Consider the following 23,955-nt stretch of genomic DNA (forward strand, 5'->3'; position numbering starts at 1 on the left):
CTAAGTATATTTGGTAAAGATGCAAAGGAAAGGCCCACTTGGTTTGACCGGGGCAGATCAAGCTCTCCTCCAGGAGCCCCGGCCCTTCCCGGAGGGCGGCCCGGGCCAGGCTCGGCGCTAGCGGAGTCCGTGCCGCAGCGGTGCCCCGGTCCCACGCTCCGCAGCTCGGCCAGGCGATGCTGGCATTTTCTCCGCCGCCGTCAGGCACGCCGGTCCGCAGGGTCGCCGGGCCCGGGCGGAACGGCCCCGCTTTGTTCCCGTCGCCCCCAAGGCGCCCCGCGATCCCCACCCCGGGACCCCGCTGCAGCGGGGACCCAGCGCCGGCTCGCAGCGCCCCGCGCCCAGCCTGGTGGGGCGGCCGCACCGAGCTGCCCCCGCTCCTCCCGCGAGCCCGCGAGTCCGCCCTCCGCGGCCCGCGCCGCAGTACGAGCCTCCTCCCTCCCGCCCCCCGCGCCGCCGCCGCCGCAGGAGAGGGGGGGCCCGGGCGGGCGGGCGGGCGCGGCGAGGGCGCGCGGCGAGCCCAGAGCCGGTGCGGGGCGCGGGCGAGCGAGCTCCGGCCGCGGCGGGAGGCGCCACCCCGGGGCTCGGCTAGCCGCGCGCCGGCCTCTCCTCGCCCTCCGCCCCGCGCCCCGGCCCCCGGGCGCCGCAGCCTTCGCCTCCGCCGGGGAGAAGCTCGCGCCCTGCGCAGCTGAAGGAGCCGGCTCTCCCCGGGAGGGTGTCGTCGCCGCCGGCTCGCAGAGGGCGCGGGCCCGGGAGGCGGGGACCGAGCGCCGCGACCCGCCATGGCTCAGGCGGCCAAACAGCTGAAGAAAATCAAAGACATCGAGGCGCAGGCCCTCCAGGAGCAGAAGGAGAAGGAGGAATCCAACAGGAAGCGGCGGAACCGCTCCCGTGACCGCAAGAAGAAGGTAAGGGGGCGGCGGCGGCCCCGCACCGAGGCGCCCGGAGTAGCTGCGGGAAGGCGATCGGCCGCGCTCCGGCTGACCCCGCGGGAGCGGGAAGGGGGGAGGCGGGTAGGGCGAGCAGAGAGCGGCCCCGGGGTTCCGGCAAGCTGCCCCAGACTCATTTCAGCACCTTGAACAGAGGCCCGCGCTCCGGAGGAACTTTTGCCGCCTCTGGGGTGGCAAAGCGGGTAAGGGGCTGCACCGCGGGGCGCAGGGCTGCTCGCCTGGCTTTCTCGGGGAGCTGCTTTGGGTGAACAGGGCAGGCGCTCCAGAGGTGGTACTGTCCGCTCCTGCTCAGGTGACTAGTGAGTTCTCCTGCGCCGCCGGAGAGAGCATCTTCCTCCCAGATCTCTCAGGACGAACTGGGGCGACTGCCCTTCCCGATCCCTTCCTGACCCTGTGGGTCCGCGGGTGGACCTGGAAGAAGCAACTCACCCCTCAGGCATTTGGCAGCATTTTATGTTAAGGTCATTCCAGAGGAGTCACTGGTGGCAGGGAAGAGGAATTCCCTTAGAAGCCTCGCTGGGGCTTTTCCAGCCTGACCCAAGGCCTGGTCGGAGAAGAGCTCTGCCATGGGACATCATGAGGGCAGTCTTTCATGGGACAAGGGTCTGTGCTGAGACAGCCCAGGGATCCAGACCCCTGAAAGCAACTGTTGCTATTTGCAGTCCTTCTTTCAGATCATGGCGGGGTAAGAACCACAGTAGTTTAGACCCACGGTCTAATTACAAGCACCTGGATGTCCACAGCGACTAAGCAGGGCACTCTACCGCCGGCTAGAGCTTCAGGGATGCACAGGCTAGGAAAGCGTGAGTGGAATTCTGGGAGTCCAAGGTAGAGCTGGACCCTAGCTTGCAAGAGCCATCTTAACCTGGAGAAGTTGATGTGAGCCTGCAGGAACGTCCCCTGGCCAGAGAATTTGGGTTCATGGGGCGTCTTCACAGAGACGCTGCCCTTGCTTATGAAAGACTCCCTCCCTGAAACTGACTCGCTCTGAGAAGGAAATATAGAAGCTGTGGTTGACAGCCGTGTAGGGGACAGTCTACTTCGAAGTAGGTGGCAGGGCTGATAGGGCTCTTTTCCTGGAGATGACACTGGGCAGGCTGAGGTGTTCTCTGACTCTTAATCTAAGGAATCACCATGTTAGGTGTTCCTATACGCCTGACAGATACTATAGTGTTCCTCTACCCTCCCTCTCTGCCCCTTCTCTCCCCCCCCCCCGCCCCAATATTGGCACCTCGTGTGTAAATAGGAATTTCAGCATAACACACTCTTTAAGCAAGAGGTCTTTCCCAAACCAACAGTGAATCAGTTTGGGCTGGTGCCACTTACAGGGAGAGTACCACGTTAGGGTCTCAGATGCCGATCCAGCAGGCTAGGCAGAGAAGTCTCCTAAGAGAGCTTAGTGCTCCTCCACTCTCTTGGCAATGGTGTTGGGCCTCTCTGTATTTCCATCCCTGTTCTTGATCTTGGAGGAAGACTCAGTTCCTCGTTCTCCTCTCATTTCTTGCCTGGAGCTTCCTCTTCGTATTCCCGACCCCAGAGATGACAGTCTGACTAACAGTAAAAGCAAAACTCTCTTCAATTTCATTTCTTCTTAACTGACCTCATGCGATGTGTGTCTATGAAACAAAGCCATTTGGAGATTGATTCTATGTCTTAAGTCTTTGTCTTTGCATTCTTGGTGAACTTTGCCCCACGTTTGGGTTCTGGGTGATCAGACGTTCCCCTGTCCCTGGGTTGCGTCGTTTTGACTTACTAGCTGGTCACAGCACACTGCGTCAGTAGGTGTTCGGAAATCTTCCATACAGATTATCTTGGTTTTCTGCAGTGTCTTGAGAGGTTATGATTGGTACAACAACCAGGAAGTTTTAATCCAAATGGATAGTGATGATGTGAACTCCCAGGATATATTGTTTATCCAGGGACACATTATGGGGGTATTTGGAGGGATGCTTTGTTTATATTTCATGGTCATTGTGAGGTGTTCTGGATGGTCACATAAGGTAATATAGCTAACACCTACAGCAAAATATAAAATTGCAAGAAAGTGGAAAGACCCTAGAAGAAAAGGAGAGGGGCAAAAGGCAATACAGAAAGGAGCATTTCTTTGTTTGTTTCCACTTAGTGAAGGGCACTGGTATTCTGGGTCTGTGCATGCTAAGCAGGTGCTTTACCATTGAGCTATATACCCCTAGCCCAAAGGAAAATTGAGAGAAAGTTCTGCTCCGTCTAGGTTAAGCAGTGGGCTGAGCACTGACTGAAGGTTCATATAAGGTGAGGTGTTTACTAGAGAAGGAACGTCTCGAGATATAACATTAAAATCAAGCAGTGGGGGAATGCTGTAGCCGGTCTCACAGATGACCCTGAGAGTCATCTCCCTTGTCTTCCATGAGCATGGAAAAAGAACTTCCTACAATACAAATGGATACATTACTACAGAGACACGGCAATTTATGGCAATGGGTCCCTGAGCCAAGGACGCTCTTGAATTTACTAGAAGGGAAGAAAGGTGTCAGTCTCGGGTAACTGCTTAACTGGGGCTGGCTGAGCAGAACCGCATCCCTCCCCCCAACCCCCCATTCGTAGGAATAACCGCGGTAACCTGAACGGTGGTTGCAGCTTTTGCAGTTGGGATACTGTGTGGGAAGGTGCTTGTTCAGGGTGCTGCTGTGCACCAGGGGATGGATGCTGAGGCTGTGACGTACTGACTGACTGACTGACTGACTGACTGACTGACACAGGAACCTCAGTACAGAGACTGGAGCTGAGCTCCGGAGCTCTGAACGTGCTTCATTCAGTTTTCTGGTTAAGTAGCAACATCCTCACCAAGCCCTTGCTGCTCCTAGCTGTAGCTAATTATATCTTATTGTTTTTTTTTTTTAAAGGAAGGCGCAGCATTTATGACATTTACTGTTATGTACAGTGGGAAGGATAAGTGGTAAGGCCCCGTGTAAAGCAGGCATTTGCATTAAAAAGGACAGTTTCCTAGGGCTGGGGAAATGAGGATTTGTGTGCCTTTTATGCTTATCTAGAGCTTGAAGCTGGGGTGGAGGGGGGAGCTGGGACATGGAGGTTGGAGAGAAAATGAGACAGAGGACTGAGAACTCAAGGTAGCAACAGTGGGTGGTGGGTGGGAGATAGGACTATTGTTGGGGAGGGGGTGGGTCCCAAGCCGGCTACATCAATACCTGTGAGCTCCCTGGGTAGCGCTACCTGGGCTCTCTCCTTGGCCTTCATTCTGCCTACATCCTAGACGCAGGGAAAGCTCTGTGTCTGACTGGGCACTCAGCACTTAGCTTGGTACTTCACACACAAGGGGCATGCAGTAGATGTTCGTAGAACTAACAGTTTAATGAGTGAATTACGCTTGTTTCTGCCGGCCTGGGCTCCGTCTTGGCTGCAGCATGTGTTCAGGTGGAAACTGGCTTTGGCTATCTTTCGGGGGGGCGGTATTGGAAGGGAGCCCCACGCATCATTTCCAAGTCATTTGCACGGAGGTAGAAACCTCAGGCAGGCAGGGGACATCCCGATCTTTGGGTGCGGCATTCTGCTGGCGAGCTTGTAGTTCTTTCTTGCAGGGTGTCCACATGTCAAGTGGTTCTAGCTGCTTGGGACAACAGTTTCTTAACAGGTTCTCAGGGAGGCAAAGTCTTGGGGATAGGCAGTGGAAAAGCACAGGCAGCACAAAACAAAAGTCTCAGAATGGGAAGGGCTCTGCCCTAGCTGCAGGCTCATGGGAGCTCTCAACTCTTCTCCTTTGCCCAGGTTCTGAGGGATGGAAAGGGTGGAGGAGTTGGTGGGATATAGTGGGATATAGCATATGTATATGATGGGTATTTAGTTGGTGGGGTATATAGTGGGTAGTTGGTGGGACATAGCATCTGCTTAAGTGTGGGGTAGTTGGTGGGATGTATATATATATATATGTATGTATGTATGTATATATATATATATGTATGTATGTATGTATATATATATACATATATATATATATACATACACACACATCTGTCTGCCTATCTATCTATCTATCTATCTATGGTATTTAATGAGGTATATAGTGGGTAGATTGTGGGATATAGCGGAGCAGTATTGAAGACAGGAAGCTAGGCTGGAGTACTGCTGGCTCAGGATTCCCATTTACCAAGAGCTTCAAGTCTAAACTTCTGTTATCTCCAAATGGGTTTAAAAGCTCCACCCAAAGGCTGAGTTGCAGGGCTCAGAGAATGCTGTTCCTTGTGTCTTCCAACCTGGGTCCTGTGGTTAAACCAGTTTTCTAGCACATGCTGTAGGGAGTTGACACTTGTGAGATAAGTCCCAATTTGGTCTTTGAATTGCATAATTTGTGCACTGTACTCGAATTATTAAAAGCACCAATTTATTAATAATTGCAAGACTTTAAAGTCTATCACCACACTGGTAGCCCTGTTTTGGCATTTGATTGTAGTATATGGAGAACCTCATGAAACGGGAAGCAGCCCTTCTTGCTCTAGCTGTGGAAGGTGCTGGCTTTGGCTGAACACAGGCCTTTTTCTCGCTTGCCTCAAGCCCAGTGGCTGGCTCAGCTCTAGTAGACAGAGACACTGCCTGTGTGTCTACCCAGTGCTCTGGGTTTTGCAGGTCACACTCTCCCCATAGCTAGATGAGGCAGAAGCTGAAAACCAGCCAGACTGTGGGCCTCTTTAGGAAGGCACATGAGTTTGTGGCTTGTCCCCAAACCTTTGTCTTTACCCCAGCAAAGGCTGCTTGCTGACCAATTTTGCTTTGGGCTTCTCATCAATGACAAGATGTTAAATTGAACTTTGTTTCTTCTGTTTTAATCAACATGTGAGAGTTGTGCACGTTAGAGGTAAGAGTTGCGCAGGATTATACGGGATGGTTGCTGAACTCTGTATCAGAAATCTTAAGCTCCATGTATTGAAAATGTGCTCTCAGGCCAGGTGATTCAGTTAAGTGTTGGGTCACTTTTGAGGTGGACCCTCGTGGGAAGTCTTCAGGCTATCTGGGAAAGTGCATTGTGAGAACTTAGCCTCTTCAGACTCTTCCTCTCTCTTGTGCCTCTGCGGTAAAGTGAGAGGTTTGGCTCTGCAAAGCTTTCTCTACTGTCCTGTGGTCATCTCCTCACAGGCTGCGGAGCAACAGGACCAAGCGTTCATAGGCTGGCACCTCCAAAACTGAGCCAATAAATAGGCCTTTCTTCCTAGTAAGTTGGTTGTCTCAGGTAGTTGTTACAGTGATGGGTATCTGATAGGCCAGAGCTAATTAATTGTTTTTTTAAAATTAAACTCTATGGCCAAACCTCAGCGTGAAATGTTGATTTTCGTCTGGGAAGGCCGGTGCATTATTGTCTGCAATGAGAACAGGTGCTTTAAATCACATCTGCATTTCATTTTCAGGAAAGAAGTAAAGTTCCTCGTTGGAATAGGTTTAGTATCACGTGCCCACTCAGAGTCACCTGCGGAGGCAGTTTGTACTGTGAGCCTGGCTTGGACATTTCAGGCTTTGTGAAAGTCCAGTGCTGTGTAGAGCTGTTCAGCCGTAGGTAACATCTGATTTGTCTGACAATAGTCACGACCAACGACACGGCCAATGACTCTAAGGGTTTAGAACATATGGAAGAGGAGACATGTTGGATTATGGGTCTACTGGACTTTTATGGGGTGGAGAATCTGAATTTTTAGGGGGACAAAGCACAACATATTCTCCAGGAAAGAAAACCTGCATTATAGATCATCAAGCCAAGGCAGATAATATTTTGGAATTCTTTTCTCATGAATTTCTAATGTGACTAGGTCCTTTGCCTCTGGAAAGGTTACTCTTCTGCTGTTGTTGTTGTTGAGGGAAGAGTGAGCAAAGACAAAGCTGACTATAGCTGCCCTTCTTCGAAAAGAAAGGCTTACAAATTAGAGGATTAACACAGAGCCACTGAGCCTTGGTTACAGCTGCCTCATGAGTGGTCAAAGGCGTCCACGGATGTCTTAGGGCAGCCCACCTGGTGGCTGGGAACTCCTCCCTGAGCGTCCAGAGGAAGGAGAAGGTAAAGACTGGGTTCTCAGAGGCTGCTTTCCTTGTGGTTAGTCTGTCTCAAAAAACAAAACAAAACAAAACAAAAAACCAAACCAAACCAAAACAACAAAAGGCTACTTCCACCCAACTTTCTGATTCAGAGATCCCTGTCTGCACATGATCAGCATCTTGCCGCACAATCATTTAATGGTGTGCTCATGTGTGTAAATGCACAGCAGCCACACTCTGCCAATATTGTCTCCTTTGTCCTGTTCTCGAGAGCCTTTGCATTTTACAAGGAATGTGCAGAGTACGCGCAGACTTCCAAGGTCGATTGGAACTGGCTGAATTGGTCAAAAGCCGACCTTAGCATATCACACAGTCTATAGGTGATCCTCATGCCCGCCTGGCAACACAAAACTAGTTTTGGAAAAAAAAGATGTGTGGTGGACGCTCCCTGGGGTCAGGGAGGTGGCTTCTCTGGGCTGGTAGGGGTCACCCAGATGTATGGAACAGAGCATCTAGCAGTGCAAGTAGCGTGTGTCAGTGAAAAAGTGGTTCCTTGGTGAGGAGACGGTCAGGAGCTGTTGGCTCAGCAATGGCAGCCAGCATTGCAGACTGGAGAATGAGCTGGGCAGGTCCAGTCAGGAGGACAGAGGTAGAGAAGGTTACTTCAACCTGAGGTAAGCAAGACGTAGAGAAAACACTGATGCCCAGGCTGTCCTGAGCTGGGACAGCAGGCAGGGACCAAAAGCCAATATAAAACTAGAGAGTTGTTTGGTTAGTGGAGTCCCCCATGAGAGCAATGAAGAGGAGTCCCAGACAGCTCCAGGTTCCCTTTGACTGTATTAGCATATTTGCATGTACATTTATTGATATACAAAAGTGGGTCATGCAGACGTGTGCGCTTGTGGGATTCACCCGCACTCAAACAGGGAGGGACTCATCTCTGACTTTGTGTTTGAGTAGGTAGTTGGTGGCATGTGTCACTGAGCTAGTAAAGAACGGAGCAATGGAGAGGACAGGTGCTTTCTCAGACATACACCCTTAAGTATTCCTGACAGAGGGAGAGAGCATACGGGAGCAAGATAAATATGTGTGGGGATCTATCCAACCCTGTGCCCTCTAGCAAGGCTGGGGAATATAGACATTCTGGGTACTTCAAATATGGTGCATATGGCTGGGCCGAAAGAAGTCAAGAGCTAAATGTAATGTTACTGGAGGATGTCATATCAGTGGTGGGTTAGAGAGGGCAGGCCCCCTCCCCCTCTCCCCTTCCTTTCTCTCTCTCTCTCTCTCTCTCTCTCTCTCTCTTCCTCTCCCTCTTTCTTCCCTCCCTTCCTCTCCCCTCTCTCTCCCTTCCCTTTCTCCTCTCTCCCCATCTCTCCCTCTCTCCCTCCCTCCCTTCCTTCCTACGTTCCTCTCTCCTCTCTCTCCCTTCCCTTTCCCCTCTCTCCCCATCTCTCTCTCCCTCTCTCTCTCCCTCCCTCCCTTCCACTCTTCCCCTCTGTCTCCTCCTTCCTCTCCCCTCCTCCTGCCTCCATGTATGTATGTATGGATTGAGTATGCACCAGGGCCTTGTATATGCTGTACGAACTTACTACCACCAGGCTATGTCCCTAGCCATTTTTTAAAAGTTTCTGTTCTGAGATAGCGTTTTGGGTTGGGTTGGTGACTCTGTGAATAAATTGCTTGCTGTGCAGGCATGAGGACCTCAGTTGGATCTCCAGCACCCACAAAAGATGTGGGTGCCGTTCCGTGTGCCCGCAACTGCAGGGCTGGGAGGAGGGGTAGATCTCGAAGCTTGCTGGCAGCCTATCAAGTCAGTTAATGGACTCCAGCTTCCGTGATGGACCTTCTCTCAAAAGGCAAGGTAGGCAAGGAAGAGGAAGACATTCAGCAGCTAACTCCAGCCTCCACATGAGCAGCCATGGTTCACACCACATTCCCATCTGTACAAAGGTGGCAGGGTCTTGTTAAACTGCCCAGGCGTACCTCAAATACCCATTCTTCTGCCTTGGGACTGGAAGTATCTGTCATCACACCCTGCCCAACTTACTTTTTTAAAAAAGGGACTGTCACACAGTTACCCAGTTGACAGCATGCTGTACATTAAAAAAAAAATGCTTTAGGGAGACAGGATGTTTCTGACCTACCCAGGCTGGTTTTGAAAACCTGGACTCAAGCAATCCTCACACCTCAGCCTTCCGAGTCCTGGCAGTGTAAGCAGACAGCACCACACTTGGCAACATGGGTGATCGTGGATGTGTGTTTCCAGGAGACTTAAGTTTTCCTTTTGACTCTCCTCTGTACTCACACAATTAAAAAAAATGCAGATAATTTATGCACAGAAGGAAAAGAAAAAGACAAAGGCTGCCCTGCTTGTCAACTGGGACATCTGGGGAGGAGAGCTGAGGGATGACATCACACTCAATTAAGAATCCCAAGGTGATATGAACTAAAGCCAAGTAGGTAGCAGTGTCCGGGCTCAACACGAAGCTGGGCCATGGTTCTTGCGACATCTGGGCATGGAAAGAGTCCGTTGTAAACTAACATGGAAATGACTGTTGGGCTTCATAATGTACTCTGCATTCAGAGTGAGCTTCTAAACGTGCAAAGCAGCTTTGCTCCCTCCTTGAGACCTTCCTTAGCCTCCTGATTCTCTGAGATGAAGTCCTAGCTTGGTCTGTTATGTCTACCACACTGTCATCTCTGAGATCAACTGTGAGCATCTTCAAGACCTTAAGGATGAAGGCTTTCTCTTGCTGCCAGAGCTTCCTGCATCTAAACTCTTGGCTTCCTACACTAGCAGAAACTCTTCCGTTAGAGCTCAATTTCAACCTTGCCTTCCAAGCCCAAATGACCACCAGATAAAGCTATCCTGCCTGCAACGTGCCCAGATGTCTGTGTGTAAGGTCACTGGGACATCACAAGGATTTTAGTTTCGTGTGAGGGGGCTTACTGTGTGTTAGGCACCAAGGATGTAGGAAGCACTCAGTGATTTCAAATCAAGTACCTGGTTCTCACTCCTACCCCCAGCTCCCACCTTAGGCAATCTGAAATCCCAACACAGGCACGAACAGGCAGTGGGTATGTTAGGGAAGAAGAGAACCTCACGTCTCAATGGGTAAATAAGATTTCAGAAAACATAGCCATTGGAGTTTTCTTCTTTACCCCTAAAAAGACTTAAAACACGAACATTTAGTCCCAATTGTATGTAGTTTAAATATTACGTGTTCCTTTGCAGAGATGACTATGAAGGTGTTTATTTAGAGTTTTGCTAAATGAACCAGGAAACACTAGAGAAGTGTGAATCTGACCCAAAGAACGAGAAACAGATTAAGTCAGGATAGCTTTGGAGCCTGAACTGTCTGCAGGGATGGAGTTAGATTTGTAGACATGGCCTTTCCTCTTACCGTGGATACTTAGCCGATCTATTTAGAGCTCTTCAAAGAGCTATGATGATTTCTGCCGTTGACCCTGGAAACTAGAGAGCTTCTGCTCTGGAGTCACGTGGTGCTGACTGCAGACTGGGAGGGCAGATCTGATAGACGTGCGGTGGATCCCACCATTGGCGTCCTCGAACTGAGGGTGGCTGTAACCCGGTGCCTACTGCTCACGTGTTGGTCTTGGGAATCATGATACTACTACTGAATTCTGGAGGAGAACACTCTTTTTTCTCTGCTTTAGGTTGAGCAAACCATAGACAAAGTATCTTTTAAATATAAATATATATGTATGTATATATGGATACTTATATATATGGATACATGGATATATGGATACAAATGTATATGTACCTACATATGGATATATGATATATATATATGGATACATATATATGTGTGTATGTGTGTGTGTAGTTATATATGTCTTCTTCCTTGTTTCACACATAATGGACTTTTGACTTCTTGCTGAACCCAGCTGCATTTGGAGGACATTAAAACCACATGCAACATGAAATAAGTGTATAAATCTATCATCTGCCTGACCATTTGTCTTGTATAATGTTAGGGACAGAATCCAGGGCTTCCCTCACGCTAGCGAAGTGTGTTACCACTGAACACCACCTAACCCCTGACTTTAGTGCTTCAGACCCAAATGTCAACAATGTTACCACATGGAGGATGGAGAAAAGTGCTGAGTGCAGTGCACATGAGGGCCAGCCCTGCTACTGACTGGCTCATGAAGAACATTGATGGCTGTCGGGATAGAGAGGTGGGTGACTCGCAGAAGAGGCACCAGCTGTGCAGGAGTGGTGACCTGGATTTCATCCCTAGAGACCAAATAAAAGCGGGAGGAGAGAACAAAGCCATCCTCTGACCTTCATATGCACACAGTGCACACACGCTTACACTTACCGTGCACACATAATAGTAATGCAGAGTTTTAAAGGACCGACAGGCACCATGGTGCAGGGCCCTCCTGCACTCTGATGTCAATTGTTCCGATTCCAAGAAGCTTTGCCATCTCTGCCTGTCCAACACAGTATTTGTTCATGTTACCAGAGTGATGTTACAAATATTTTATTTCATGTGTAGGGGTGCTTTGCCTGCATGTATGTCTGTGCGCCACTTGTGGGCCTGCTGGCTATGGACATCAGAAGAGGGTTCAGAAACCCCAACTACAGTTACAGATGGTTGTGAGCCACCATGTGGCTGCTGAAAATCGAACTCAGGACTTCTGGAAGAGCAGCCAGTGCTCTTAACCTCTGAGCCATCTCTCCAGCCCCTAGAGTCACTTTTATAAAAACACAAAACCAATGGTTGTCACTCACCTTCACCGATCCCTTCATTGCTCTCTAGGGCCTCTAGGGCAGGAGCAAACTCTCTCCCATGGCTTCAGGCCACTCATTAGCTGATAGCTGTCAGGTTTCTCTGGGGTCCTGGACTAGCACCCCACAGGGCTGCTCCCCATGTCATTGTCCAGCTGTATAGGGTTGCAGAATCACAGGCCGATAGGTGGATGTTTAAGTGTGTGAAAGTTACCCTACTAGGGTTTTGGGTTTTCCTACTTTGTCTCCAGTCTGTGCCGTGCCTGGCTCTCCATGCTGCTGCTGCTGTGAGCAGGTAAGGAGACGGTGGGCTGATGGGGCCCCTCCAGCTGTGCAGCTGCTAGAAGGCTGTCTGTGCTCACACTTGGCAGGTTAAGTCCTTTGGGTGAGTATGTGTCTCTGCAGACTCTGCTGCTGCAGAGCCTGTGTACTTAAGCATCCTGCGTCTCTGTGGGCCTTATGTAAAAGAGATGAGATGCTGTCTCTTCTTCCTCTTCTCTCTCCTCCTTCTCTTCTTTCTCCTCTCTCTTTCTCCTCTTCCTTTTCCTCTTCCTCTTCTCCTTCCTCTTTCTCCTCTCCCTTCTTCTCTCCTCCTCTTCCTCTCCTTCCTCCCCCCTCCTCTCCCTCCTCTTCCCCCTCCTCCTCACCCTCCTCCTCTTTCTCCTCCCCTCCTCCTCTCCTCCTCTTCCTCTTCCCCTTTTCTGTGAGAGGGTGAGAGCACCCACCACATGTGTAAACAGAGGAGTGCAGGAGCCTGACGACCTACTATTCGCAGCGCAGACTGACTCTGTGACATGCTAGTTGTCTCTGACAAGCTCTCAAGATCTCATGCAGCCTACAGGAGTGTAGGAGATTCTGATTATGGGGGGAAAGAGGGCTGAACATCCGTGGCTACCCCTCTTTTTTCCTAGAAAGCAGATTTGGCACTCTATGGCATATGTGTTTGTAGTTTGCTAGTCAGACCTGGTGTCTTAGAAATCAGACTTTTAGAGGCTTCTCTGGGTGTGTTGTACTATAACCTGGTATAATTAACTTTCAGAGAGAAAAATGTCTGTTTTGGCTTATGATTTTGGAGGCTCAAGACCATACTCAGTGAGTCATATTGCTTTTAGACCTCTGATTGGGGTGCCATTTGGCAAGGGTAGAGAGTACATGCTGGAGACCTCCTTAAACCATGGAAGGCTGGAGTCCAAGAATACCTCTTAGAGGGATATTCCCAAAGACCTTTGTACTTCCCCCTAGTGCCATCCTGGGGACCAAGCCTTTAATACACAAGTTTTTGGGGACACTGAACATCTAAACCAGAGTGGAAGTGAACTTAACTACTGAGGGCAAATTCTAATCTTTTTACTTACTACGTCTTCTGAAATTTTTTGGTTTGTTTTGTTTTGCAATACTGGGATTGGAACCCAGAGCTTCACACATGCTAGGTCAGCATCCTATCTCTGATCTGTGTCTCCAGAGTCTGACACATGCTAGGTCAGCATCACCAATCTGTGTTCCCAGAGCATCTTGGACATTTGAGACAGGGTCTTGCCATGTAGCTCAGTTGTGCCTTGAACTCAATCTTCTACCCTCAACCTTCCTAGTGCTAGGTTTCCAGGCATGCCCCCTGGAATTACTCTGCCATGGAATTTTTTTTGAGTCAGTCTCTGACCCAGGGGCCATCTCCACCGTTCTCACATGCATTGCTTCCTTGTCTTCTCGGAAGCATGGGTTCTAAAAACCTTCCACAGGAGCAGAGTAGCGGTTCTGCAGGGGTCGGGGAAGAGAGGCGATGGCTTGGTTGGGGCTGCCATCAACCAGAAACTTTCTGTGGTTGTGCTTTGGGAGATAAGCTCTTGGATGCCCTATTTCTGGGAGCCCTGGGAAACAAGATGCACAGGAACCTAGACCAGAGCCCAGTGGTCCCCACAATGCACTGTGTTATCATCATTCCTCCTTGCATCTCTGCAGGGAGTGGAGAGACATGTTTCTATTCTACAGAGAGGAGACTAAGTGTACTTCACACCGAGCCAGTGTCAGAGCTGGGGGTAAAACCTCAGCCTGTTTCTCTGAAGCCCCAGTCTGTAACAGACACTTGGTGACGTGTGTGGGATCTGTTTTTCAGGATTCCTATCATTTTCCGGTTTCCTCGACCAGTCACCTGCCTACCCTGCTTGCTTTCAGCAGGAGAGCAGCCGAGATTATCAGGCTGTGTTGGATACTTCCTCCATATGGGAAGTAGAACAGGAAATGCAGACGGCACAAATGCCATCTCTCTCATATTCTTCTGACTCTCCCAGTCTTGGCTGGTGCATGGAACAGCCATTTTACACCCGAGACTCAGAGGCATGGGGAGATCAAGGCACAACTCCTAGAACTAGAGCGGCTTCATCCAGATGACTGGCTGAGAGGGGGCAAGAGAAGGGGAAAGACAGGGCATACGAGGCTAAACACATTTTAAGTGTATGTCTGTGTAGTGTGCGGGTTCTGGTGAATAACACATGGCGACCAGAGGCCAACCTCAGCCTTCTCCCTCAGTCACTCCCTCCTTATTTTTGAGACAGGGTCTCTCACTGAACCTAAAGCCCAAGGGTTCTGCTGTTGCCCCACTAGCAAGTTCTAGGGATCTGCCTAGGGTTACAAAAAGATGCTAGTGCTTCAGTTTGTGTGTGTGTGTGTGTGTGTATGTGTGTGTGTGTGTGTGTGTGTGTGTGTGTGGGTAGGGGTGGGAAGCAGATTCAAGTCTTCATGCTTGCAAGGCAAACACAGTACTGACTGAGCCCCAGCCCCTAAGCCTAGAGCTTAAGTGAGCAATGTGTAGCAGTCTCCTTGGCTGATAAATAACATATTGACTCCAAACACGTTAGCCTCCAAAACTTCTCAGGATGTATTCCCTTAAAAAGAACAAACAGTAGGAAATGGATGCCGAGCTAGACCCAGACACGAATGCAGGTGTGTGTGTGTGTGTGTGTGTGTGTGTGTGTGTGTGTGTGCGTGCGTGTGTGAAGGGAGGAGGAGACAGAGAGGGAGAAATGGAAATATGACCAGAAATATGTCTGGATACCTGTGGTATATGAATAGAGGCTTGGAATAGATGTGTTGGAATGAGTGCTAGTCCTGACAGTTCCTTTAGCAATGGCTGTATGACTTTGGGACTCTTTATTTTCCCATCACCTGAAGAATGAAGAGCTTTGACTAAACTAGGTGGCAAGCTTGTGTGTATATATGTATATACATACATACATATATGTATATACACATAAATAATATATACACATACACTATGAATATATATCTTTATAATTTACATATCTTCATACATATCCATTATATATGTATATATCTTTTATTTATATGTATACCAACTATATATTTTACTTACATATATTTGTCATTTTATGTATTTATTATTACGTTGTGCAGACCAGCTTTGGACTTCTGGCTCAAGCATCTTCCTACCTCGGCCTCTGGTACAGTGGGGATCCCATGTATACCACTGCTCTAGATAGACAACATCTCAAAGGGGGTCTGGGAGATCCCACATGCCTCTCCTTCAAGGAAAAATACACTGGTAGAAAGAAAATGGCTTGTCCAGAGCACACATCTATTTTTAGCTGCCAAGCAAGTTCTAGAATACGTGTCCAGGCCCAACTCCTCTGCAGGCTGGTGAGAAATCCCAGCTAATAGAGGCAAAGTGTCTGCCTCTAAAACAGAGGGAGGGACCTGGAGAAGCTAGGGCCCTTGTTCTGTGGTCCAGCGTGGAAGCAGGCCTCTTGCCAGAGGCAGCCAACACAGCTGCTGCAGGATCTGTCTCAGCATTGCTGCTGCAGGTGCTAAATTATTCAGGATCTACCGGTGCCTGCAGAGGAGGAGGCAGGGACCACGGGTCTCAGGTTCAGCTGTAGTCCTCTCGTGTGGGTCCTGTGGGTCTGGTGGGAGGGATGTGCCCTCAGCCAAGGATTCCAAACTGTCCCTTGCTCCTCTGCTTAGTCTATTGGGGTGCCGCATTCAGTTAGGTGGGTTGGGGAGCACTGGAAGCCACGGCCTGCTGAAAACACTTAGTTTGTTCTTCAGCTCTCTACGTACAGCATCAAAGGGGGTGCCAGTTCATACGGACCTGGATCTTTCCTGTCAAGGAACAGTCTGGGGTGACTCCCTCGAGAGTCAGAGCTGAGCATCAGCGTCAGAGGAATGGCAGTGTGGTAGCAAACCTTTCCTGACTGTACTGGGCAGAGAGATTGTTTCAAGAGCACTGGTCACCTGTCTACACAGCCCTCAATGCTTGCTTTGTCTGTTCGGATGAGGGTCTGACAATCTTTTGCTGTGAATCAGCGGAGAGTCTCTGTTGCAAATGCTCAGCTGGGTGAGCAGAGCAAGAAAGCAGCCATAGACAGAGAGCATATGACTATGGCAGTGCACTCATAAAGTTTATTAATTAACACTCAGTGTGCTGGCTGGTTTTATGTCAACTTGACACAGGCTAGCCTCATCCTGGGGTAGGGGAGCCTCAGTTGAGAAAATGCCTCTGTAAGATCAGGCTGTAGGCAAACTCATAGGGCATTTTCTTACGGATAGATGAGCAAGGCTCACTCACTGTGGGCAGTGTCATCCCTGGGCTGTGTTCCTAGGTTCTCTAAGAAAGCAGGCTGATGGCTGGAGAGATGGCTCAGAGGTTAAGAGCACTGACTGCTCTTCCAGAGGTCCTAAGTTCAGTTCCCAGCAACCACATGGTGGCTCACAACCATCTGTAATGGGATCTGATGCCCTCTTCTGACAGTAACAGTGTACTTACGTATAAATATAAAGTAAATAAAGTCATAAGGAAAGAAAGAAAGAAAGAAAGAAAGAAAGAAGACTGAGCAAGCCATGAGGAACAAGCCAGTAAGCAGCACCCCTCCATGACCCCTGCATCAGCTCCTGCCTCCAGGTTCCTGCCCTGCTTGAGTTCCTGCCCTGACTTCCTTCAGTGTAAACAATGACTTGGAAGTGTAAGCTGAATAAACTCTTTCATCCCCAAGTTGCTTTGGTCATGGTGTTTCTCCACGGCAACAGTGACCCTAAGACACTCAGACTTAGGTTTTATTGTTCATAAATATCACTCATTTTCGCCCAGTCGTGTGAAAATGTGAAGATAATTCTTAGTTTGTGAGCTACACAGTAACTGGCAGTAGGCTGGCCTAAGCCTTGGGGTCTTATTTGCCAGCCACTGGGTTAAGTGTTTCCTTCCCATGCTGGGCATGCACAGGGCCCCACCCAGGCAATCCTCATAGGTCCTGAATCCGTTAGTTGAATGCATGGATCTAGTGACTTGCCGTCAACTCAGACACACAGGATAATAAATACTAAAGCATTTGAGCCTCCAGAAGAGCAGACAATATAGACATTATTGTTGCCTATGTTTATGTAATGCTGGCGATGGAACCCTGGGCTTTTGCACAGATGAGGTGAATACCCTATGCACACTGAGCAATATCCACAGTCATTGAGATAGGATCCACGATTGCCTAGAACCACCTAGGTGGGCCAGCCTTAAACATGTGATCCTCCTGCCTTCACCTCTTAAATGCTAAGATTACAGACATGTGTACCCTTCTAGTGCAGACGTTATTTCTCCTATTTTACGGAGAGGCAAAAGTAGTTCATTGCAAGAGCTCCAGGGCTGCAGGTTCCACACCAGCAGGGAGGCTGCTGCTGCTTCTCAGTGCACAGAGAGGTGTGAGGGACCGCAGGCTGATCAGCTGCCGGGGATTAGAAGCCTATGGGTTTTTTTTTTTTTTTTTTTGGGAGGGGGGCAGGAATCAGAAGTAATCTGTCGTCAGCCTGGGTGGAAGGCCTGTGTCAGAGTGCCTTGCCTTCCAGCCTGCGTCTTCCTGGCACGGCACTTCTGGAATGAGGCAGGGATGTCTGTTCTGTTGAGGCAGAATTGTTACACGTAGCTAAAATTAGATGTTTTGTTTGAACTATGTTAATTTGACTTAATTGTTGGGGATCATCAGTGTTCTTCAGAAACCCCAGAGCTCTGCCAGTCTTGAATAGCAGACTATCCTGTGTGCTACCTCTCCAAGCCCCGCATGCTTCTATTCTCACTTCTGGTGTCTCACGATAGTCCTAGAAGGGCTGCAGCCAGGGATGCGAAGCCTGGGGAAGGCCTGTGAGGATAAGTTTATGCTTCTCAGGTCCTGCTCTTGTTTGATTTCCCTGTGATTTCCATTCTACTGGCGATATATTTTAAATACCCTGGGCTTGGGGTTTTGTTTTGGTTCTTTTGAGCTGTAAGTGATGTTGGCTTCAGATATGGTTGCACAAAATCTCACCCTCTGAAGAGTGCTTGTCTCTGTGCTGATTTTCATTTTCATTTTCATTTTGCACTGGACACGAGGATTGCATAGCCAGTCCTGCCTGTGCGACTGTCATCATCGAGCAACACTTGTCCAAATGACCTTGAGTGTGACTTGTTCTTGGCCACCCCAGCTAGAACATCCAGAGGAAATTCTTGTGCATAAACAACTTTCCTAGATAAGCTCCTGAGTGGTCTCTTGGAAGAGGACCAGAACCTGCCTCTAACCCTCTTCTCTCTACCTTTGTGCAATCAGGGCATGATTATCAACAAAGGTAAGGTTGAGGTGCAAAGAGGACCTTTAGGTGCCATCTTCCCAACAGGGAATAATGAGTCTCCCCACCTCCTAGATCTCCATAGACTCAGCTGTCTAGTAGGCTCCATCATTGCAGCAAATTGCATTTCAGTTTATCTATGTATCTATGTATCTATGTATCTATGTATCTATGTATCTATCTATCTATCTATCTATCTATCTATCATCTATCTATATCTTATAGTGGTTTTCGAGGGATGAGGGTCTGGGGTTCTTGGGCTCTGCTCCCCTCTAGAATGTCATGGATATACTCTTATTTGATTATTATACCAGGAACAATAACAGCCATCGTCAGGTCAGTGACTACTTGGGAGGGGTGTCAAACTGGGGGGCAGTGTTCCCTGCTGAACTCCAAATTTCCCCCTCATACTGCCACAGCCCTATGGTCTTTCTTTGTCCCAGCCTCTCACACATACATGGTTCTTTATCCCCTGATCTAATGCCATTTCTGTTGCTGTGACAAACACCATGAGCAAAAGCAAATTAAGGAGGAAAGGATTTATTTGGCTTACACTCTCAGGACATAGCCCATCACTGAGGAAAGTCAGGCCAGGAACTGAAGCAGGAATTTGAGGCAGAAACATGGATAAATGCTGCTTGGTGGCTCATTCACAGGCTCTTGCTTAGCTAGCTTTTTCATACAGCCATGGCCATCTGCCTAGGGAATGAGGTTGCCCACAGTGGGCTGGGACCTCTTACATCACCTAACAAGACTACCCCCTATATACATGCCCACCAGCCAATTGAGAAGTCCTTTAACGGAAACTCCTTTCTCAGATGATTCTAGACTGTCTCAAGTTGATCGTCAGAGCTAACCAGGACACTCTATTCCTTGTTGACATGACATTAAAAACACATCGCTTTAAGACATAACTGTTCAAGTCCCTGTCTTTCAAGGTCTCTTATGTTACTATTATAAAATTAAACATAGTTCAATTTTTAAATGCCCAGAGGTCTTTATGAATGTCAGTGCTTAAAATGTTTAATGTAGCTTTTAAAAAATGTTACATACTGCTTATTCCGAAAGAGAAGAGCTAAGATATGGGAAAAATCAGATCAAAGCAAAAACTAAAACCCACTACTGTAAATCCATATTCTAAAGTTCAATGTTTGACACTGGGAGCATGATCACTGTGTAGTCCTCTGGCTCCAGATCTGCCATCGGAAGTACACATAGCTTGTGTCAGCCTTCATTCCTTCCCTGCTGTTGTCCTTGGTTGAACTGCAACAGTCCTGGCATCACCAGGGTTCTGGGATATGGGGTCTCCATTGCAACTCAGGCTACACCTTTACTGACAGCCATTTTTGGACTCTGACCTTTCTCATGGTGAGAGCTGCTTTCCATGATCCTTGTAAGTCAGCCAATTTTCTAATGAACAATTGGATTTGATTTTCTACATCTAGAGCTCCATGGCTGCTAGAGAAGCAATTCTATTCCAGGACACACTTAGGAAACTTTAGGCTGTTTATATTAATCTGAGGCTGTTATGGATTTTCAATGAGCACATCCTTTTCATTTGTCAGTTCATCTGGTTAGCAATAGCTGGCATTTTTTTTCTTATTTACCCACAGATTATCAAAAGTTTTATGTACATACACTAATCAAGAAAATCCCTCAGAGGTATTCCCAGCGTCTTGGGTTTTAGTTGATTCTAGGTATACTCTACTTGACACTCAAGATTAGCCATCACAGGCACAAAAATTGTGCTTGTAGCCAGATTTTCCTCATAAAGACATGGTCATTCAAAAAAGAGATGGGTGTAGTGTCTAGGACCCCGGGGTCAGTGTTCCCTGGCTCTGAATTGACAAGATACAGGTTTTGCTCTAGGGTCCGTCCATTGTGATAAGACACAGTCTTGATCCCCAGAAGTATCAATAAACTTCAGTTGAACATTGGTCAGTCTACTGAGTCCCTAACGTGTGATTCTTGATTTAACGGAATTTTCATGTTAGCACATGATTCTCGCTAGAGTTTTGTTTTGATACAGAGTTTCTCTGTGTAGCCCTGGCTGTCCTGCACCTCATTCTGTAAAACAGGCTGGCCTGGGACTCAGAGGTCCATCTGCCTTAGCCTCCTCAGGCCTAGGTCAAAGGCATGTGCCACCACATCCAGAGTTTTGAAGTAGGACCAGTTTAGATCCTAATCTAGGCTCTGCTGCTTATAATCATAGGCCATATATTAGTCGGTCTTCCAATAGCAGAATACTGGTAATAATCGGCATCAATGTGCAATGACAGGAACTGTGTATGTTATAAAGAAAAGACTTTTCTTTGTCTCACACGTCTGGAGGTCAAAATAAAGGGGTATGAATGCTCTCTTGCTGGCAGAGTCACAGATGGTATTTGGATGCCAAGAGACAAGGGACCATGTATGTCTCTTTTGACCGTTCCCTCTTTCTAAAACCAATATAATTTAATTATGGTCCTCTAGCCTTATGACTTTCTCCAACTCTAATGAGATCCTATGAGTACCTCTTTCAAAGCCCATAGGTTTATTCAGTATCTTGGTTTTCTTTCTGTTTCTATTACAACACATCCTGACATAAGCAACTTGAAGAGAGAAAGGGTTAGTTTCAGATCTCAGTTCTAGGCTACAGTCCATCATTGTGGGAAAGTCAAGGCAGGAGTTTAAAGCATCCACATCAAGAGCAGAGATAGATGGATGCATGACTACTTGATTGCGCTTAGCTAGCTTTATCCTCTCAGTCTGTTCAAGACACCCCGCCTAGGGAATGGTATCACCCACAATGGGCTGGGATTTCCTACATCAACTAACAATCAAAACAGTTTCCTAACTACATGCCCACAGGTCCACCTGATCTATATGAGTCTTCATTAAGACTCTATTCCCAAGGGAGCAGAGAGATTATAAGAACCAGAGCCGATGGGTGATTATAAGAAAACTTTTTTCCAGACACAACCATGCCATTGAAATTATTAACTCAGTGAAATTGTGAAATTGTACAAGCTCTAGCCAGATAAAACCCCGCACATGGAGGCAGGGAGGTGGGCTTACTCCTAGTTGCGGAGCTACTGGTATTTGATAGCTGTTGGGAGAGGAAGAGCCAGTTTTCTTTAAAGGTGTGACCAGTGGTAAGTTGGCTACACTCAGGACAGGCCTCACACCTGAGAGTATTTAGGCAAACAAATTGAACTTAATGGTGGCAGGGTGGAGATAGTCACAAAATTGGGAAGGTAGGGAGGTGGGGGTAGATCTAGGAGGATTTGCGGTGGTTGAATATGATCAAAATATATTGTAAGAAATTCTCAAAAAATTAATAAAAATTTTTTTTTAAATAGAGACTCTATTCTCAGATGATTCCAGGTCACATCAAGTTGACAGTTAAATCTAACCAGAACATGTTCTCAATGGGAGTGAAATCCTAGTGCATGAACCTTGGGGGACACACTTTAATCACGTCGCATGGTTCTTGGTGGGCTGATGAAGCTTTAGCTTTCTGATGTGCAAAATGGAGATAGACTGATAATACCTGTCTTGTAGGATTGTCATGGGCTCTGTGACATCCTAAATATAACCAGCCTGATTGATAGAAGATGCTCAGAGTGTAACTCATTGCCCAGACGTTAGTGAGGAAAATGGGCTCTGGAGAAAGGATCTGTCCCAGGGAGACCCAGAGAGAGAAGGGCTCTATCGGGATGCGGTTACCATGCCTACGAGAAGGTGCGCACCCCAAGGGAGCATTGGGAAAGCAAGGGCAGTTGGGCTGATAGCCATCTTGCCACACATGTGTCCATTCTTCAGTAGGCCATGGGCCTCATGAGCTGCACATGGGAGGCAGCCCGGGGGTGGGGGTGAGGGCTTTAGAAGTGGATGGGAGCCTTGATCAGGTACATGACAGAGCCTAGGCAGATGCACAGAAGGCAGGATGGTGGGACCTCTAATCTTGCTGGGGCTTTGGCCTTCTAGCTATGGTGATGCTATACTTGGCCTGTTCTCTAGCTATGTTTAAGGAGCCAAGACTCCAAGGGATCATGTGGAGACTGTATGACGCTGTGGGGCATAAACATGCTAAGGACCTCAGAGGGATAGCATATAAATGTTGACAGTATGGCAGAAATATCCACCATAGATTCCTCCTCTCAGATATTTATGATCTGAAGACAGAGCCACTACAGAGACTTCTCCTACCAAGATTTGTAAGCCTGTTCCCTTGATCCAGGGGCTTAAATGATAAAGCCTCATTCCTTGTTCAGCTGTATACAACACATATATATTTAGTATATATATTATATACTATACATTAATGTACATAATAGATGCATTATAGATTATAATATATAAATATATAACATATAATGTATAATATTCTGTATACTATACTATATAATATAATGTATAATGTATAATATATAATGTATAACATAATATATAACATCAATATATAATATAATATGAAATATCCTGAATATATTATATAATTTATTATTCCAATATTAATAAATAATATATGTATCTTATAATATTATTTATTATGTATTAATATGTTAATATATCTAGATCTATCTATTTATCAATCAAACTATCTATCTATCTATCTATCTATCTATCTATCTATCTCCTTCTGCCCTACCCTAGGGCCCCAAATGACAAGCCAGGATCCTGGCAAGGGATTCCTGGGACAGATCCAAAGCCCCTGCTTTCTGTTTCACTGCAGCTGCCCAAGCTCAGAGGACTCTTGCCTACTCTCAGAGTCCCACTTTCACTCGGGGCTCATAGTTTTTCAAGTTAGCTTGCGAGGGCTGCTCTACAGAGTGACACCACTCCAGGGTAGGGGTGATGATAGCCCAGTCAGCAGAAATGTGCTTCCTGTTTGGGCGCTGAAGCCCCTGTCTAGGAGGTAGCAGGCTTGGTTCCTTTGAGAACTGGAAAGGGATCCTGGCTTATGGTAGTGGCTGTCTCTGATGTCCCCTGGCCCTGCTGGTAGCTTACTTATCCAACCTCTACCTTCAACTTCACATGGTGCAATGGTTTGAGTACCAAATTTTTCCCCCAAAAGGCTAAAGGCCTGGTCAGCAGCCCGAGGAACTATTAGGAGTCGGTGGGACTGTTAGAAGGTGGGGCTTGGTGGGAAGAGGTTAGTTTGTTGGGGAAATGGGTCTCAAGAGGATGACGGAACCTTAGTCCTTCCCTCTTTCTTCCTTTGTTTCTTAGTCATGACAAAGAGAGCAGCTTTCTCCACAGCTTACTCTCTACCATGATGTCTAGCCTTGCCGTAGACCCAGAAGCAATAAAAAACCAAGTAACCGCAGACAAGTGAACCCTCTCTCCTTTATGTATTTCCTCTCAGAGATGGCAGGCTAGCCACCCATGATGTTTGGGTGTGGGCCTCTCAGTCTGTCTTGGAGAGAGGTTCCACAGAGGTTTAACTGAGGAGGGAAGACTTACCCTGGATGGACCAGACCGAATAAAAACGGAAAGAGAAGGAAACCCACCGCTACCTCCATTTCTCTAGTTTCTGACTGCATGCAATGGGGCTGGTTTGAATGAATGAAGACAACCAAAATAGATTTCCATGAATATAATGTAACCATTAAAAAAACCTCCATACTCAAAAAAAAAAAAATACTG

At 47.7% G+C, this 23,955-nt stretch overlaps 1 protein-coding gene across 4 annotated transcripts in view; it reads left to right on the forward strand.

The window, feature by feature from the left end:
* The first annotated feature begins 482 nt into the window (after nucleotides 1-482).
* The window catches only part of Ank1 (ankyrin 1, erythroid), a 175,666-nt gene continuing 152,193 nt past the window's right edge, over nucleotides 483-23,955 (forward strand). For all 4 annotated transcript variants that reach the window (XM_006508990.2, XM_006509000.2, NM_001110783.3 and 1 more), the window contains exon 1: nucleotides 483-908. In XM_006508990.2, coding sequence (XP_006509053.1) covers nucleotides 783-908 — 126 coding nt within the window. In that variant the 5' untranslated portion in view covers nucleotides 483-782. The remainder of the gene's footprint in view (nucleotides 909-23,955) is intronic.

This window comes from Mus musculus, chromosome 8 (assembly GCF_000001635.26).
Source record: "Mus musculus strain C57BL/6J chromosome 8, GRCm38.p6 C57BL/6J".
Taxonomy (NCBI): Eukaryota; Metazoa; Chordata; class Mammalia; order Rodentia; family Muridae; genus Mus; species Mus musculus.